The following is a 20,815-nucleotide window of genomic DNA, read 5'->3' as shown; positions in this document are numbered from 1 at the left end:
CCATATACTGATACTAATGATCCAAGTATTACTATGAAAACTAATCATTAAGAGAGAATATAATGACCGTGCCATTGGTGCTTGTACATGCAAGTTGAACAAAACCACCAGTGTACAAAAAAGAAATGGCTGGGGTCATAAGCTATTACAGTATGTTACCTATGTTTGGGATGTCACAGAACTAGTAAGACCAGAAGAAGAAGGACAATGGATCTGTATTAGCACTTAAACAACTTCCCCTTTTTAAACCACATTTGCTAAGTGAGGGGCACAGCAAATCATGCCATTTGTAACATAAATGTAAAAATGAAATAATGTATGTGCATTGTGCACAAACACTACCATAGATCAGATGTAAAATGTGCCAAGTCAGGTGAAAAATATAAACCTAGTGTACGTGGTATGGCAAAAAGAAATGTACTTATTGCACAATGAGAGTACATAGTTGGCATTCAAGCTACTGTAAGAAGGATACTTTTATATCTATATTCCTGGGCTTAATATAATAGGATTTATTGTCTAATTAATCTCTGCAGAGGGCATCACCCCTCAATTGCAAGCCATACATTGTACAAATATAGGTCTATCTGCAGCCAAACTGAGTACAGATACTTTCTGTGTTAGTCATGTATTGTACAGAGCTACCCCCAGTGTTGTACAGATAACTCCCTATTGCCAGCTATATATACTGTAAATATATCTGCCATTGTATTGTGACTCGTATTATAGAATAGTATTATAGTGCTTTTTCCATTACCTGCCATATACTGCACAGTGCTGCTACTCCCACTACCCATCACATACTGTACTGTGGTGCTACTCCCACTGCCAGCCATATACTGCACTGTGCTGCTACTCCCACTGCCCATCATATACTGCACTGTGCTGCTACTCCCACTGCCCATCATATACTGCACAGTGCTGCTACTCCCACTGCCCATCATATACCGCACTGTGCTGCTACTCCCACTGCGAGCCATATACTGCACTGTGCTGCTACTCCAACTGCCCATCATATACTGCACAGTGCTGCTACTCCCACTACCCATCATATACTGCACTGTGGTGCTACTCCCACTGCCAGCCATATACTGCACTGTGCTGCTACTCCCACTGCCCATCATATACTGCACAGTGCTGCTACTCCCACTGCCCATCATATACTACACAGTGCTGCTACTCCCACTGCTAGTTATATACTGCACAGTGCTGCTACTCCCACTCCCCATCATATACTGCACTGTGCTGCTACTCCCACTGCCAGTTATATACTGCACAGTGCTGTTACTCCCACTGCCAGTTATATACTGCACAGTGCTGCTACTCCCACTGCCCATCATATACTGCACAGTGCTGCTACTCCCACTGCCCATCATATACTGCACAGTGCTGCTACTCCCACTGCCCATCATATACTGCACTGTGCTGCTACTCCCACTGCCCATCATACACTGCACTGTGGTGCTACTCCCACTGCCCTTCATATACTGCAGTGTACTGCTACTCCCACTGCCCATCATATACTGCACAGTGCTGCTACTCCCATTGCCCATCATATACTGCACAGTGCTGCTACTCCCACTGCCAGTTATATACTGCACAGTGCTGCTACTCCCACTGCCAGTTATATACTGCACAGTGCTGCTACTCCCACTGCCCATCATATACTGCACTGTGCTGCTACTCCCACTGACAGTTATATACTGCACAGTGCTGCTACTCCCACTGCCCATCATATACTGCACAGTGCTGCTACTCCCACTGCCCATCATATACTGCACAGTGCTGCTACTCCCACTGCCCATCATATACTGCACTGTACTGCTACTCCCACTGCCAGCCATATACTGCACAGTGCTGCTACTCCCACTGCCCATCATATACTGCACTGTACTGCTACTCCCACTGCCCATCATATACTGCACTGTGCTGCTACTCCCACTGCCCATCATATACTGCACAGTGCTGCTACTCCCACTGCCCATCATATACTGCACTGTGCTGCTACTCCCACTGCCCATCATATACTGCACAGTGCTGCTACTCCCACTGCCAGTTATATACTGCACAGTGCTGCTACTCCCACTGCCAGTTATATACTGCACAGTGCTGCTACTCCCACTGCCCATCATATACTGTACTGTGCTGCTACTCCCACTGCTGGCCATATACTGCACAGTGCTGCTACTCCCACTGCCCATCATATACCGCACACTGCTGCTACTCCCACTGCCCATCATATACTGCACTGTGCTGCTACTCCCACTGCCAGCCATATACTGCACTGTGCTGCTACTCCCACTGCCCATCATATACTGCACTGTGCTGCTACTCCCACTGCCCATCATATACTGCACAGTGCTGCTACTCCCACTGCCCATCATATACTGCACTGTCGTCTTACTCCCACTGGCAGCCATATGCTGCACAGTGCTGCTACCCTCACTACCAGCCATATACTGCACAGTGCTGCTACTCCCACTACCAGCCATATACTGCACTGTGCTGCTACTTCCACTGCCAGCCATATACTGCACAGTGCTGCTACTCCCACTGCCAGCCATATACTGCACAGTGCTGCTACTCCCACTGCCAGCCATATACTGCACAGTGCTGCTACTCCCACTGCCAGCCATATAAGGCACAGTGCTGCTACTCCCACTACCCATCATATACTGCACTGTCGTGCTACTCCCACTGCCAGCCATATACTGCACTGTGCTGCTACTCCCACTGCCCATCATATACTGCACTGTGCTGGTACTCCCACTGCCCATCATATACTGCACAGTGCTGCTACTCCCACTGCCCATCATATACTGCACAGTGCTGCTACTCCCACTGCCAGTTATATACTGCACAGTGCTGCTACTCCCACTGCCAGTTATATACTGCACAGTGCTGCTACTCCCACTGCCCATCATATACTGCACTGTGCTGCTACTCCCACTGCCAGTTATATACTGCACAGTGCTGTTACTCCCACTGCCAGTTATATACTGCACAGTGCTGCTACTCCCACTGCCCATCATATACTGCACAGTGCTGCTACTCCCACTGCCCATCATATACTGCACAGTGCTGCTACTCCCACTGCCCATCATACACTGCACTGTGCTGCTACTCCCACTGCCCATCATACACTGCACTGTGGTGCTACTCCCACTGCCCATCATATACTGCACTGTGCTGCTACTCCCACTGCCCATCATATACTGCACAGTGCTGCTACTCCCACTGCCCATCATATACTGCACAGTGCTGCTACTCCCACTGCCAGTTATATACTGCACAGTGCTGCTACTCCCACTGCCAGTTATATACTGCACAGTGCTGCTACTCCCACTGCCCATCATATACTGCACTGTGCTGCTACTCCCACTGACAGTTATATACTGCACAGTGCTGCTACTCCCACTGCCCATCATATACTGCACAGTGCTGCTACTCCCACTGCCCATCATATACTGCACAGTGCTGCTACTCCCACTGCCCATCATATACTGCACTGTGGTGTTACTCCCACTTCCAGCCATATACTGCACTGTGCTGCTACCCTCACTACCAGCCATATACTGCACAGTGCTGCTACCCTCACTACCAGCATATACTGCACAGTGCTGCTACTCCCACTACCAGCCATATACTGCACTGTGCTGCTACTTCCACTGCCAGCCATATACTGCACAGTGCTGCTACTCCCACTGCCAGCCATATACTGCACTGTGCTGCTACTCCCACTGCCAGCCATATACTGCACAGTGCTGCTACTCCCACTGCCAGCCATATAAGGCACAGTGCTGCTACTCCCACTGTCAGCCACATACTGCACAGTGCTGCTACTCCCACTTCCAGCCATATACTGCACAGTGCTGCTACTCTCACTACCAGCCATATACTGCACTGTGCTGCTACTCCCACTGCCAGCCATATACTGCACAGTGCTGCTACTCCCACTGCCAGCCATATAAGGCACAGTGCTGCTACTCCCACTGTCAGCCACATACTGCACAGTGCTGCTACTCCCACTGCCAGCCATATACTGCACAGTGCTGCTACTCCCACTGCCAGCCATATAAGGCACAGTGCTGCTACTCCCACTGTCAGCCACATACTGCACTGTGCTGCTACTCCCACTGCCAGCCATATACTGCACAGTGCTGCTACTCCCACTGCCAGCCATATAAGGCACAGTGCTGCTACTCCCACTGTCAGCCACATACTGCACAGTGCTGCTACTCCCACTGCCAGCCACATACTGCACAGTGCTGCTACTCCCACTGCCAGCCATATACTGCACAGTGCTGCTACTTCCACTGCCAGTTATATACTGCACAGTGCTGCTACTCTCACTACCAGCCATATACTGCACTGTGCTGCTACTCTCACTACTAGCCATATACTGCACTGTGCTGCTACTCCCACTGCCAGTTATATACTGCACTGTGCTGCTACTCCCACTGCCAGTTATATACTGCACAGTGCTGCTACTCCCACTGCCAGCCATATACTGCACAGTGCTGCTGCTCCCACTGTCAGCCATATACTGCACAGTGCTGCTGCTCCCACTGTCAGCCATATTCTGCACAGTGCTGCTGCTCCCACTGTCAGCCATATACTGCACACTGCTGCTACTCCCCCTGCCAGCCATATGCTGCACAGTGCTGCTATTCCCACTGCCAGGCATATACTGTACAGTGCTTCTCCCACTGCCAGCCATATACTGCACAGTGCTAACTGCCAGTTATATACTGTACAGTGCTTCTCCCACTGCCAGCCATATACTGTGGATGTAATGGATGTAAACCCAGCTCACACTGCGGCATGCACATGCAATGTGCTCCTGCACCAATAGCGAACTTCAATTTCAGCACTCAAATGGAGAGGGCTCTGGCAGCAATGTAGATTACACACAGAAATAAATAAAAGGCTCCAGTAGCGATCACAGACAGTGCTATACTCCAGTTGCAGCAATGATGTGCGTTTGATCAGTGTGGTTATTATATGTATATTGACTTTTATTCTACATTATAAATACATATGTTTATTTTTATATATTGAGTCTTGATATCGTTATTGTATCTGCCATATCAGATGTGGTGTTTTGATTTTTAAAAGTGCAGTTCCTCATTAGGTGCTATTTTGCTTTTTGTTGTATTCCCACTATCAGCCATATACACAGTGCTAAGAGAAATTAAAAAAAACAAAAGAAGAAAGAAATCATTAATTATCCAAGTTTGTCCCTAATACCATAGATAGCGATAGTACTCCTAGAATGTACTCTCTTCCCTCAATAGGACCGACATGTATTTGCCAACTGGAAAATATTTGCATGAGACAGGGTAGAACAAAAAATGGATTTGTATGTGATGGAGGGACATTTGGTGGAGATGTGGATCAGGCAACTTTTCCAGTCAAGACGTTTTGTGGCTTTTTTAATTTATTTAGGTACTAAGCAAAAGTACAAAGATAATTGAACAAAGTTGTACAGAGACGCTCAAGTAAATGACCATTAGAAGAATAATAGCACGAGTCATTAACAATAGGCCAACATGATGCAAAAGAACTACTGTAAACATTCCAGGACAATGGACAACCGCTACCAAAACAAACCCCCAAGAATATAGTGGGGAAAAGGCCACCCATGGAAGAGGACGTTTAACACCCAGCTAGTGTCCTATCAAACCATGAATTGAGGCATCGCCCAAAATATTTATCAATTCATAATAGATAGTGTGTTGAAGGCATCTCTGGATTGACCCTAGGTGAACTGAGAAAGGGAAATCGATAGAACTCTCCAACATCAATCAGGTTTTTAATTACAGGTCATGTTGGCCACACACTGAATGTTATTGTTCAAATCTGGTCAATGCAGTTCTGGACGATTATCATACAGTGTATGGACATGAACGATAATCATTTAAAGCATAACGAGGGCTCAAAAACAGTCAGGATCGTTTAGTTTCATTTGATTATCAAACATGCCTGATCGTCACGACCGTTGTTCAGCTGATTCAATGCCTGTGACAGGAAGATTGTGCCCATACATTGCGTAGTATGTGGAGACAGAGGGATACTGTTCAGTCGTTTCAGCCCCTCATCCCCTTTGGTAGGATCATGGGCTGGTTGTGTGGTCTATGGTATTGGCAAGCTTAAGAGTTGGTAAATTGACACCATATGGCTTGCATTAAGTAAAAATGCTGAAATCTCAAAATAAAACCATGGATTTTATTCACAACAAAATGAATCTTCAACACTGTATCCTTCAAATATGTATTATATTCCTTTCTGGAAAGTCTGATGTGGTAAGAAGCTGGAGCAGGTCTCTAGTATACCATAGATGGCAGGTGAACGGAACACAAGGGTTACTGTGATAAATAAGCTCAGATCCAAGAATATAACCAAGACCATAGAAAGGAGTTTACCACAGCTTCCTCCAGAACCATAGCAGGGTTATTAGAGGACAGCTGACTACCAGATGACAGGCTAAATAATACATATTTGGTCATGTTAAGCTACTAGACCCTACATACTGATCCCACAAGGGGTATGTAGTTACTTAGTCGATAGTCACAATGTCGACACTGACAATGTGGTCCATAGAATGACGTACACTGCATGCTGACACGGTAGTAATGTGATTAAAGCAATGTAACCATGTTAGCATTAGAACTGTAAACATGATGCTTTACCATCATATTTGAAGTTATAATGCAGTCACGGTTACAGTGCTTAATCATATTACTACTGTGTCTGCATGCTGTGCACAAACCCATGGTGTATTAATGTGGAATAACATGAATGACGATGTTGCTTACAAATAAAGAGAGGCAATACATTTATGTGTTAGCATCTCAGACTTGTATCAGAAAGGTCAATACTGACTATGTGCAAATGACGTTCTCGTCATTGTTATTGGGGCAGATGAACAAAACTGAGGGCAAATTTGGAGCAAGCGACTAAACCAGGGTCCAGCAAAGCAACTTTATGTTTCAGTGTTACCCAGAGTTCCCTCAGGAAACAGGGCTGTAACGAGCGGGATGTCATTGTACAGGGTGCAGGGCCCTGGGGCAGCACCATCGCTGCCCCACAACATCTGCATTTGGTTTGCAGCATGCTGTACCTCCTGGTGCCGACAGCCCAGGCCCCTCAGTGTGGCGTCACAAAGTCATGTGTTCAGGGGGTAGGCCACACACAGGACAATTTGGGAGCTGTTGTTGTTACTTTTCTAGTTGAAGGAAATATTTGCTTTTCAAAATAGGATGCCCTATTAAATGATTTCCTACATTTAATTTGCATATAATGCCACTGGAATGAATAATGAACTTCCAGCAAAGGAGAGTGGAGACACATATATGGACATGTACAGTAAATAAGTTGGAAAAGAAACATTTTCTGGAACAAGTAGTTGATGATGTACAGTTGTTGATTTACCAAGAACCAGGAATATGTTGATCATTATATCTGTAAGATGCCAGGTAGGAATGGTCTCTATCACACCAACAGTTTTTTAAAGCATAAGTGAGGTGACTTCTGTCACTCTCCAGCAACAGAGCAAAAAAGCACAATTAACAAGTGTCCAGGTGTCACAGACAGGCTCTCAGTCTGAACCTCGCTGTCCTTCTCAGTTTGTTAGCACCCTGTATTTTTAACCAGCTTGTCATGACATCCTGGCTAAATATAGGAACACAAGACACCAGAGACACGGACAACACAACACAGATATGCTGCCTTTGAAATGTCACAGAATGAAAGCAACGATGCCACTCACATAAGCTAAGAACTGTAACAAGCCGTCTAGCTGGTTTAGTTCAGATTTTTTTTCCTTTATGTTGTCTACCATTGTTTGGTTATCTGAACATAGCCTTACAACTGTAATGCTGGGTACACACTGGCAGATATATTGGCCGATCAATTGATCTGCCAATATATCGGGTGCCCATTAGCCAGTGTGTACCAGCGATATGTCTGTGAACAATGTCGTTCACAGACATATTACGTTGGCTCTGCTGCACAACCGATGGCAGATATATCCATCCATCGTGCTTTGTGTGTAGACCGCCCGTACACTTGCTGTAGAAGCCGTGGGGAGGGGAGGACGACCCCCACCCCCCCTCGGCCAGCGGGACACACAGCCCGATGACAGATGATGGTTGTTTATGTGTATGAACAGTCATCATCTGCAGATATATCTTTCAAGTGTGTACCCAGCTTGAGTGACAGGCCGACTAGGTGATGACAGTATTAGGTAATACAGTTACCACACTTCAAAGCATATGTCCCAGTGGGAAGTGAGACAAGAGCGTGCACTATAAGAGGTCATGGACCACACAACTACACATCCCGGGGGCGTGACCAGCACTTCTCCACCACGCCCCTTCCCGTCCCCTTCCTTTTGAATGCTAGGCACACATGGGAAAAACGCACTGCATGCATTCACTGCTGCTCGGCTCTGAAAAGCAGCAGTGAATGGACCATACCTCATCAACTGCCGGGCCAATGCAGCCCTCACATCTAGACTGTTTCTCTGAAATATGGATGGTTGTGAGGTTATAGTTTACTACTCCCATTTTCACAAAAAGATAAATAAGATGATCATCTGGAATGTATTAATTGGCAATGTAAAATACTGTATGTACTGTACATAAGGATTATGCTGGATGCAGATTGTTATATTTGTGCCTGTGACAGAGGCGTCTGATCGCAAGCTCTGCTGGACCAGGGAGTGACTTGTCTGAATAATGTTCTATTATTCTAAATCTCTGCAGAGTATGTACCAAGATATAAATAAGTTATCTATGTAAGGTTTAATAATAATCTTTACACGTAAACTTTGCATTGTGCTGACAATCCACCATCCCATTTGTTTATTGAATCCTTTAATAACCGTAAAGTATCATTTTTGCAGACACTATTTGCCTATAGTGGTCCCAATCCCATTTTTATTTGTTGACTATCACTTTGGTGGCTCTAACACTTTGTGTAGCTCAATTTCCATATATTATGTGCTTTAGTGTTAGAGTGACAATCTGTTCCTAACATCAAAGATCCGGTTTCCCTTCCACAAACTAATAACTTGGAAACCTTAAATGGTTGTAGCATAACGTTCCCCTCTGCAATGTGACTGGCATGTAACACCTCCAAGAACTAGTGCAAGAAGGACAGACTGTGAAAACTTCATACCATACATTATCCGTATCTGCCCTGAGTCTAGACTTTGCCTTGCTGAAAGGACAATACAATCACTTCAAAGGGGGAAGTTCTATAAAAGTAGAGGAAACAGCGAGCGGAGGAGAATTATCACCTTATACCATCACTTTTACCTATAGTTTATAAAATGATAATAAACTAGAGGGTAAAAATGTAGATATTGGTTTTATTCGGGCAGAAGCCAAGTACCCAATGTGGGCAAACTCCCCCAATTCAACCATAGCACATCCAAATCTGCCCATCTCCCTCCTTCTAACGAAGCCCCATCCACTTCACTGCAGGGCCCGTCCTTTTTGGAGACTTCCTATCGGGACCAACCCACTCCAATCAATAACCTTGGTACTGTAATTATGTTATAGTAACCATTCCAATGCTTAAATGTTACACTTACGATATGCTGAGGTTTACAGCAAATTTGAGCTCACTGTTATTAAATAAGAACAGATACTGGATCCTCATGTGCTCAGCTACCAGCCAGCAAAAAAAAAAAAACTATGTAAAAAAGTACCTCCAAAGTTACAATTAAAGTGATTAAATAAATGATTAAATAATCCACATGGTGAGTAATACAAGTTCTGTTATGACCGCAGTCAGATCTCAGTGATACGAATGTCACCTTGTATCTGCAATGATGTATGAGCACTGAAGGTAATAGCCATTTTGTAATTGAATTTTAGCAGCAAAACAGCTTAGCATTCTTCAAATAAGATTGCTGCTGTTATTTACAGTGTAGAGGCCTAAATAGGTGGCAGCTAGGCCACACATACACTAATAGCACAGGCAGAAAGTATCCTGTAAAGGAGATTAGCTAGCGATTCACAGGCCCTTTCCCTGGCTACTTATGGGGAGAGGGAGAAAGTGGGTCATTCAAACTCGGAATGAGGACAGAGAGCATGTACTCTCATACACTGTATACACATTCTAACATGTCCAGACTGCTATTAGTATGGGTAAAGCAGGGTCTATTTACATAACATATTACAACACACAAGAATACTACAGTCATGTGTATACAATTTTACCATTGGAATAACATGCCATGCCATGAATTATTCAGGTATGACTAGGATATTGATTGGAACGGGATGTACTCGGCATCCCAGTGGACAGGATGCTGGAGGTCAGAATCCCGGTGCCGGAATCCCGACAGCAATCGGAATCCTGGCTCCAGAATCCTGACTGCTGACATCCTGACGGTGAGTATTAGGCACTAGGGGGAAGGTTGGGGTTAGGCACTAGGGGGAGGGTTAGGCACTAGGGGGAGGGTTGGGGTTAGGTTGCGTGGGGGGAGGGTTAGGCACTACGGGGAGGGTTGGGATTAGGTTGCATGGGGGCAGGGTTAGGCACTAGGGGGAAGGTTAGGGTTAGGCACTAGGGGGAGGGTTGGGATTAGGTTGCATGGGGGCAGGATTAGGCACTAGGGGGAGGGTTAGGCACTAGGGGGAGGGTTAGGGTTATGCACTAGGGGGAGGGTAAGGCAATATAGTTAGGGTTAGGCACTAGGGAGAGGGTTAGGTTGCGTGGGGGGAGGGTTAGGCTTAGATCCCGTAATCAACCCATTGGAACATTCCATACATAGCTACATACTGTATATGAGGTTTTCCAATAAATATATTAAATTCCACCAAATATTGGGCCTAGATATAGGTGCAAACAATGTGCCTCTTATATAAAACAACAATTGTAAGCACCCGGTGATAGCACTGTAGAAGAGGTTCTGTCTCATGCGGGATCTTGCTGTTGGGGACAGCATTAGTGCACTCTGTGAGGCTATTTGTATAACATGCATAACTGGCAACCGTCTCTAATAGGAACAGTACCAGGATTTAAAGTTTTGTACCTGGAGTTTATTTGTGTATGTACAAATATATATTACTCGATATTGACCAATCATACCAGATAAGTTATGTTATACTGTATACTAGATGCAGTTCTCAGTAATTATTTATTAAAGAGGATTACTCCAGTCCAAACACAATGATTGACATTATAATCAGAAATTCTCATGTCACCCTCATTAAGCTATGAATTAATATGGAAAAGTACAGTATAGTTTTAGACACAGAGAGATTGTTTCTGAGTCGGACGCAAAGTGGCTGTGTTTGTGCAGGGATCCTGTCACATGGCCGACAATGTAACGGCATGCTATCCTGGAATAAAATAATAAGTATCCCTCTTTAAATATGTGCATTATCCCCTTGACACGTTTGGGCTAAGGCCACATGATTGATGAATGTGTACAATGGTTCACGGAGTCCAAACAAAAAATAAATAATCTCCAGTAAAGCCGCTTAGTCAAAATCTGGAGAAAGCCAGGTGTGAAAGTATGGCCGTCCTGCCCCCAGTGCAGCGCTGTGTGTATATGAGAAGTTAGCTTACCTGTTCCATCAGGAATTGATCTCACAAAAGTTGGAAGCATCTTGACAATTGCTGTTGGGTTTGTGTCCCTTGACAGTCCATTTTCCATCTCTTTTTTGAACCGAGACATAATGTCCAATAAGGTTTCATCTGAAAGCCGCATTGTGTACAAATACTTATCAATCTGTAAAGAGAAGAAGGAAATATAAACAATTGATTTAATTAGATCAACAACAAGTTGGTACAAATCACTGTTCATTCCTCAAGTAGGTTGGAAAACAAATGTAATACATAGGGTGGCATTACACTTATTGTAAGTCTATTTGTGTATCTCTTTTTATAAATAAATAAATGGCACCTCTGTGTCTTAGGGAGGATTAATAAAGTTGTAACTGTGGTTTTGCAAAGAAGCAAAAAAGAGACAAAAATATATTTTACAGGGACACACTTTGTAACAAAATAATCGTGATGTGATTGTACAATTTTGAACCCTAACTTTTAATAAGTAATAATCTTAGGAGCCATAGTTAAAGTTTCATTACTCCATCAACTATATGCTGTTTATGATGTCATTCCAAGAACAGCCAAAATGTTGGTTAGACAGCAATTTTTGAGTATGTTCTAGTGCTTATAGGCTTAATAAAGTGTAATATACTGTAGTAATAATGCAGTGTCCATAATCCTTTGGGAATTACTTAATCTGATTCCTCGATTAAGTTGGTAAATAATGCAGAGTGAGAACTATTGGTGTGGTGCATCTTGCGGGAATTTGCAACGTGTATGCCCAGAACAGTGTGTGCCCACATATGCAGATATGTGTGATTATGCCAATTACACTTACCTACATCTGGTTGGGCAGAACGGGGGAGTTTTATCATTGCCTAAGGAATATTTGCTCGATTGCAAACAAAAGCAGAGCAGGAAAGAGACACGTTTCTCTCAGGCGCCTATGCATTATCTGCAGGTGGTCAGGGGCAAGTACAAATTGGGATATTATTTTGGTGACGTTGCAGGAACAGATTATGGTTTTACGAGTGTTTGCAACGAAAAAACAGTAAAAAAGCTATAGACAAAACTGGGAGCTGTTTATGCTGTATTACAGAGGTTTTTTGCAGTTTAATTAATGCCACTCATTTGTTGTATATAAAATGTTACTGCAATGGAAGTATCTATGACGTGTGCTTGGTATAAACCAGGGGCAGCACAGACGGTGTAATGGTTAGAGTTACTGCCTCACAGCAATGAGGTCATGGATTCAATTCCCACCATGGCCCTAACTGTGTGGAGTTTGTATATTCTCCCTGTGCTTGCGTGGGTTTCCTCCGCCTACTCCGGTTTCCTCCTACACTCCATAAATATACTGGTACAGTAGGTTAATTGGTTCCCCCCAAAAAAATCGTGTGTGCGCATGTGATAGGGAATATAGATTGCAAGCTCCACTGGGGCAGGGACTGATGTGAATGGCCAAAATATTCACTTTGTAAAGCGCTGCGGAATATGTGTGCGCTATATAAATAACTGGTAATAAATAAATAAATAAATAATAAAATATTCTATTGTTGCCAACCAGAGAGCATCTTGAACTCTACACAGGGAAGGAAATACACAATTTCTATGTGCACTCTTTGTACAAATTCTGCAGCAGCCTCATTTTATTTTCTGTATCACATATTTTCTGAAAAGGAAAAAAAAGGATCAATAAAAAGGGGGGATATGTACTAAGACTTGGAGAGAGAAAAATAGTACCAACCAATCAGCTCCTAGCTGTCACTTTCAAACACAGCCTGCAACATAATGACAGTTTTTGCCGATTGGTTGGTGTTTTATCTCTCTCCATTTTATCTCTCTCCAAAGCTTAGTACATTTCCCCCAAAGTGATTTATGACAAGTGAGTTAGTTTCACAGCTGTTATAACTTGCTGCTACTTGTAGATGATTGTTTTTACTAGAGAGACTAAGATATGCTAAACATTGCACAGGAACTTCCAGAGTAGGGACACGCGTGACTGGGCCTGTCTGAGCACTGGGTAAAGTCAGCACTGAATATTATAGCAGAAATTAATAAATTGGTTCATGTAGTGATTACATCAAAGCGAATCAGTTATAAGTGAGGATATCAAAACTCATTTCATTTAATAGTTTTTTCATTTTAAATATTTACACTTTCTTTAAAGATATATGATTTAATGTTATTTCTTGGATGGAATTGCTTTGGATATATTGAAGAGCCCAATAACTGTCCTTGCTCATACTGAGGTGCTCCTTTCTTTGACAATTTCCCTGAACTTCCATTCACATGAAGTAGTTCTCAGACAAGGGATTTTGGTTCTGATTCACTATAGATCGCAACACACGCAGTCTGGCTGCGATGATATGCTAATCCATTGAGATCGCTATGCGGACACAGCACTACATAGGCACGCCCACCTAACCTTACACACATCCGTAATACTTAGCAAGACTGCGAAACCATCTGTAACATCGAGTACAATCGCAGCCTCATGCACACTTGCACAAGGTCTGACCTTACTCAGAAATTGCTAACCTCATCGACACGCACTGAGCACTCGAGCTGTGTAAGGCATCGCAGTAGATAATTTATGCACGCCCCTGCAACAGCGTTAAAACGCACTGGCACGCCTGCGTTTTGCCGACAACCCCCTGGTCACCACCCACAAACGGCACTTCCTGTGAATCACTCTGCGATGGGTCTGCGTAGTCTCGATCGCAACAATTGGCCGATTGCGTGCGCAATCGCAGTTGCGATCCGTAATGAATCAGGCCCTTTGACAACGCTGCTGCTTGCTTAAATTAAGCAAGCAAGGAGCAAGAAGAGTATTGCTGGTCCATATCTTACAGTGGGCCACATTCAGCACGGATTGCAATTGCGATCGCAGCTGCGTAACCGCACACAATGCAGCTGCGGAAATATGCTAATGCCAGCTACCGCTCAGCCAGCATAGAGATGCCCACTACTACTTCTCACATCCATAATACCTTCCAGTCCTGCGCATACATCAGTAACATCGAGCACATCGGCCCGTCACACACAACTACAGCAGGTCTGACCCATCGCAGAAAGTGCAAGCCTCATCGCACGCAGTGAGTACTCAGGCTGCGTATGTAATCGCAGTGGCCAATTTATGCACGCCCATAAAACGCCGTTCAAACAGACAGGCACGTCTGCGTTTCTCCTACCACTCCCCCGTCACCACCCCCAAACGCTCACAGCCTGTCATTCACTCTGCGAGGTATTCCTATGTGCATCCGTAATCGCAGTGCTGCTATTATGCATGCGCAATGGCTGACAATCGCTAGATCTGTATACGCAGTTGCGATTGCAGTCCGTGCTGAATCAGGCCCAGTGATTGGGAGCAATGGCGACCGCCATATAAATTGCATACATGATTATTATTTAACTTATTGACTTCAACTCAAAAAACTGAATTATATTATTTACATTATCATTTGATATAGAAATTTTGATAGATGTAACTTTTGCGGTGTGCGAAAGAAAACAGTTATGTGACTTGGAGTAAGGCAGTTATACTAAAGGAGCAAAGTTACACCATATTCTATTTCAGAAAACTGTTTAACCATGACCAACATGTGAATATAATTTCCAAGCGTGCGCTGAGCTCTCTTGAGGAACATAATAATACTACACCTATACCTCCAACATTAGCTAATCCAAGAATTAGGACAAAAGGTGGCGTAGTGACAGCATGCTGAGGTCATAGTTGTGTCCTTGTGACCATGACTACATTCCAGATAGACCTGGCCAGGACCCCCGGAAGTGGGCTCAGCACTTTTGAAGTGCCAGGCTGCTTCCAGCTACAAAAACACCATTTATTTCCGTACATAGTGGCAGCACCTGTGTCCATACGTGGGAAGGGGAATTGCTCCCTACACACCTCCCCGTTATCGGATGGCAGCATAGTCCCCTCAAATCAGGACTGTCCCACCAAAATTGGGCCGGATGGGAGGAATGTACAACCCCATAACATGACCAATCAGCATGTTTACAATAACACTTCATTCTGCAGCATTCAGAAAAAAATGTTGCTTAAAATTGCTTTCAGCACAGAAAAACAAGAATAATGATACTGTGCTGGTGGCCAATATTGAAAAGAGGAGCGTTGCTAATATCAAAAGTTATATAAAACAAGACCTACATACTTCATTCAACTTGGGAGTATTAGTAAATACATATGGCTGAGAAGTGTGTGTGATGCAACCTGATCCAATTGTTTGACTACAAATTAGTTGCTTCCTGGGGCAGCATTTATGTGGCCAATATTGGGATTTCCACTTGACAAACCGAGAGAATACCCTATAATCTATGACAACATAGGTTGTTCTTAATTGAATATAAAAAAAAACATGCAATATGAGGGCTAGCGATCAGATAGATTTCTATGGGTGCAGTTCATTAGATCGACAGTAAAAAGGTAGGCAATTTCTAGATAGACACCAAATAGTAGACAGTCAATAGGTTGACAGGAACAAAAGATCGACAGGTACAATAGGTCGACACACGGAAGGTCAACATGGATGTAGGTTGACATTTGAATGGTCAACACATTTTTTTTCCTAACCCTAATCTACTCCATAACCCTTCCCTCTTTGCCTAACAGTAACCATCTCTCCTAGTACCTAACCCTAACCAGCAGGGTAAGTGCCTAACCCTAATCGTCCATCCTAGTGTCTAACCCTAGCCCTCAAAACCTTTTTTTTTTTCATGTGTCAACCATTCCAATGTCGACCTTTTGACCCTGTCGCCCACATACATGTCGATCTTTAGTATGTCGACCTTTTGTATCTGTCAACCTTTCGTCCCTGTCGACCATCTGGTGTCGACCTATTGCTTGTCGATCTGTTTACTGTTGATCTTTCAACTGGAATCCATTTCTATGTCAATTCAGTTCAGTAGAAATAAGCAACTTACACAGTGTAACACAGTATGCCGCAGCCTAGAGCTGAGATATGCACAGAAGACAGCAGTCTGGTGTGTGATGTAATGGTGTGGCCTAACAGGTGGTTGTATATCACCACTCCTAAAAGGAAGTTCAACAAAGGAGAATAACTGTTTAACTATTATTAAAGATATCAGCCATGTGCATCTGACCGTATTCATGACTGGCACAGACCTAGCAGCAAGCGAGCCCTGTACTGTTGCAGAGGATAATCAGAGGCAGAAGTGTAAATTAGTTTTGTGCAAGAAGTCACTTCTTCATCCCCATCCCTAGTAAGTGAGGTGAGACTCCACAGGCCTGGGTAACACCGGGTCTATCAGCTTGAAAGTGAATGTGTTCATTAATTATTCGTTAAACCTCCAAAGCCAACTCAAACTCCTATAGTAGTAGCTGCACAAATCCCCGCTGTGTTTAGGTGCATACAAACATGGTGGGAGCAGCCCTATTAATAATTCTGTAAAGGACAAAAAAATCATAGTTGACTTCAGGAAGATATGGAGGGCAGGCATGAAAAGAGATGGGCACAACAACCAATGTGACAGTGCCAATTGTGTCATCACTCACATCACCTTGCCAACTCAGTATTTATTGAGATGGGCATGGCCTGCTTGTAGGGTAAAACATTTGTTGGAAGATGAGTGTGTACAGGACCATTCAGTTCTATTATTTTTTGGTACTTTCAGTTCTAGTGTGTGCTTGAAGGGACTTAAGAAAGGGAGTTAAGCTTGTGACATAACCCCCTCCCCCAGTGTACATGCTGTATGGCAGCACAAATAGGAATACAAATTGCAATCACAAAAAAATGAGTAAACATTTAACATAAGGAAACAGGATTTTGTTTACATTTCATCCTAAATAATAAATAAATAAATATTACGGTAATATAAAAATATGCCGGTATATTCCAACATGCTGCCAAAACAAAGTCCACAGTGTTTATATATAAACCAATTTTGGTAAGCTAAAAAAACAAAAAAAAAACATGGTTTGCATTAAAACTGGTGCACATATAGTTCTCAACATTTTATATAGTCTCTGGGCTTGCAACAGTCAGTGGCCACCGACTCTGGTAGCTAAAAATACTGGTCACAATGCAATAATGAGTAGCATTACACAACATACCAAAAACCAGACTTGTGACTCTGAAGGTGCATTCCTTGTATCCCTAGAGAAACTAGCATTTGTACACAAGTAGCTTTTTTAGTGCTGGGTTGCATTAAGCTATAATCTGTTGCAATGAAACAAAATACTTACACAAAGTATAATAACTAGCATCACTTCACAGTTAATACCCACTTATTACATTAATAGCTCCTAAAAAACATTTACCCATTATCACAATAACAACTTGAAAGGTTATGCGCCGTGACATTTATACAGTTACTATAGTTTATTTCTATATTTTCTTTGAATTCAGCCAATCAAGGCATCAAAAATTAGACTTAACAACTACATTCCACCAAAGCATAGCAAAAATAACTGTATAGTACTATAGAGTCAGCTGATTGCAAAAAGCTATTCTGTATATGCTCCTTTTTTTTCTTCTTCCTCTCCACCTCCTTGGTGTCGCCACGGTGACAGTACAATAGAGTGAGCCCTGTATTGTGCTACAGTAGTGTGATGGTGTAATAAGATAAAATGTACTAGCATTACAAAGCAAGACTATGATTTCATAAAACACTGTACAAGTAATTGTAAAATGATGCTAATTCAGGATCAAACAATGTATGACAAGAAAGTCCTTCAGGCTGTATTACAAGGGCGAAGGTGTATATGTTGCATGACAATACTGAATAAACAATTAATATTAATTTCAACACAGTAGTTAGAAGTAAAGCTACAGGCATGCAGCATGTAGTATCATTATCCAGTACTTATAGCGCCAGCATATTCTGCAGTGCTGTACAATCAGCATGAGAAATAAATGGCTGACCTTATAAGACAAATCACTATAGTATTAGAGCTTATGCCCCCTGGGCCTGTAGAGGTGGGATGGGGGAGGGAAGGAGCGGTCTTCCAATATAATTATAATTTACATTGGCTATGATATAACCTATAGACCTACTATCTACAATAATGAGCATATTATTTCAGTACTTTATTTCTTAAAAGTCACAAACCTGGAGTGAGCAGACGGATTGACCTATACAAGGTCACAAGTCAAATAGATACGCTGCACTCAACTACTTTACATTCCATGCCTGTCCCGGACCTGCATGTGCACCCCAAAGCGTACAAATCCATTAACGATTACACAACATATGTAATAGGTCATTTTCTGCATCACACTATTATTGGCCTGGTAATGAAATGTATCACATAACACTCATCTACCCATCAGACAACAGATGGAGCAGGCAAAATAATAAATTTTCTCCTTCCTTAATATATATCTGTATTTCACTACAGCTTGTAACACAATAACAGCCTAACCCACTAAACATGGATTGGCTTTTGAATTAGATAAATAAGAAATTACATTAATTTGGGAGCCTACAACCCTGAAACCATTCTAGCAATGGCGACAGATATAAAATGATCCAAGTGGTTTGACCTCCCCTCAGGATATCCCTAGTAAATACTGTACACAGCAGAGGTGACACGGCTGAATTGTTTTATTTCCCGAGTGTTTTGAGCCCAGCAACAGGTTAGTGATTTCATTTGGTTTAATAGACCTGCTGAATGAGAAAAAGAGCCCTACCATACATCCAAGACATCCACACTGAGGTGTGTGCTAGCACATAAACCCAGCCTTCTCTGCATGTACAGTAACCGGATGAGGATTAGCAGGAATACAGTTAACTAAGGGAATCACCAGCTGCTATTATATTGTCTTGTTATAGTTATACAAGTAATTATATTGTCTTGTTAAATTTATACAAGTATTAGTCATAAATTTATGGATTCAAATGAATTGTTAATGATGATGAGCATTGTACAAGTCTGCAGAATATGCCAATGTTGCTTCACGGATATATGGTGATAATGGCAGGAAAGCTAAAGGTTGGATAGATAGACAGACAGACAGACAGACAGACAGACAGACAGAGAGAGAGAGTGAGAGAGAGTGAGAGAGAGAGAGAGAGAGAGAGAGAGAGAGAGAGAGAGATAGATAATCCCTCTTGAAGGACTAATTATGATTACATACATTGTCAGTATGAGTAAATACACAATATGATGCAAGATACTGCTATTAATAACAACACAGGAGGAAATCCATTTGCTTTAGTAAAGAGAGCACAAAATGCATTTCCAACATGATTGCAAAAGTTATCCCTCCATAAGCAGGTACCACACACACATTCATATACCACACACACATCCTGTACCAGGCAAGGCACTGGTACAGGTAAGGTGGGTACAGGTAATGTGGGTGTCTCTTCCCACCCAACCAATGTACAATGAGCAGACCAGGCCGTTTGCATGTGCGTAGAACTAGAGAAAGGCCTAAACAGGGTAACACATTAATGTCATCCACATCCTGGTTTCAAGGACACTGCAGCCTTCTACCAGCAGGATCCCTGCTACAGCCTTCCTGCCTGCACCCCCTTACATTGCTGTTCTTCTATCCACTAATGCACCTGGATCATACTGACCCGTACAGGTAAAAGCCTATTGATATACACAACAGACAGTTACTACTTTTGCCATCTACATTAGTAAACGATGGACAGACGACAGTGATGTCATGGGGGGTTAATAAATGGGGGTTCTCACTCACCTTCTTGACTTGATCATCTTTGAGTTCTGTGAAGTAATAGGCCAGGAGCTGGGCAGCTATCATCCTGCAGACTGGTATATGTTAGGTGTATGGTGTTGTGTGTGTAGCAGATGAGATGTGCTGTGCAGCAATGCTCTGATAGCAGCAGAGTACTACCTTCCTCCTCCTCACTGCCTTCTACACCAAGCTGCTGCTGCTGTATGTCTCCTTTCCTCCCTGACAGTGTCATGTTAGATCCAACCCACTTCCTGGCCGGGGATTGGCTGTAATATGAGGACTTGCTGCATTGAGGAGAGAGGCTCGCCTCGATCATCATCACTGGGGGGGCTGTGTGTGTGCATACAACATCTATAAATGCAGAGCTGGGTGTGTGCAAGATGTAGTATCAGGGCATGGGGAGGCTGTACAGCAGCAGAATAAGGAATAGGGGGAGGGGTGTGCAAGCCACCAGTGTACACTGCACTCTGAGATGTACAGGCTCCTGTACAGCACAGCATCCAGGAAGGGGGGTTCTTAAGATGTAACTTCTTATGAGGAAAGGGGCTGGACTA

General features: G+C 43.2%; 1 protein-coding gene across 1 annotated transcript in view; it reads right to left on the bottom strand.

Annotated features, from left to right (window-relative positions):
• LOC148542015 (hexokinase-1) overlaps window positions 1–20,496 on the bottom strand; it is a 58,208-nt gene extending 37,712 nt beyond the window's left edge. The window contains exons 1-2 of the mRNA XM_088476116.1: window positions 20,265–20,496; window positions 11,590–11,752 (exon numbers count right to left, since the gene is read on the bottom strand). Of these exons, the coding sequence (XP_088332242.1) occupies window positions 11,590–11,752; window positions 20,265–20,327 (226 nt within the window). The 5' untranslated portion in view covers window positions 20,328–20,496. The remainder of the gene's footprint in view (window positions 1–11,589; window positions 11,753–20,264) is intronic.
• Window positions 20,497–20,815: the final 319 nt, after the last annotated feature.

Source organism: Taudactylus pleione, unplaced genomic scaffold (assembly GCF_031769625.1).
Source record: "Taudactylus pleione unplaced genomic scaffold, aTauple2 ptg000016l, whole genome shotgun sequence".
Classification (NCBI taxonomy): Eukaryota; Metazoa; Chordata; class Amphibia; order Anura; family Myobatrachidae; genus Taudactylus; species Taudactylus pleione.
Note: the sequence above shows the minus strand (reverse complement) of the source record. Positions and strands in the feature narration are given on the sequence as shown.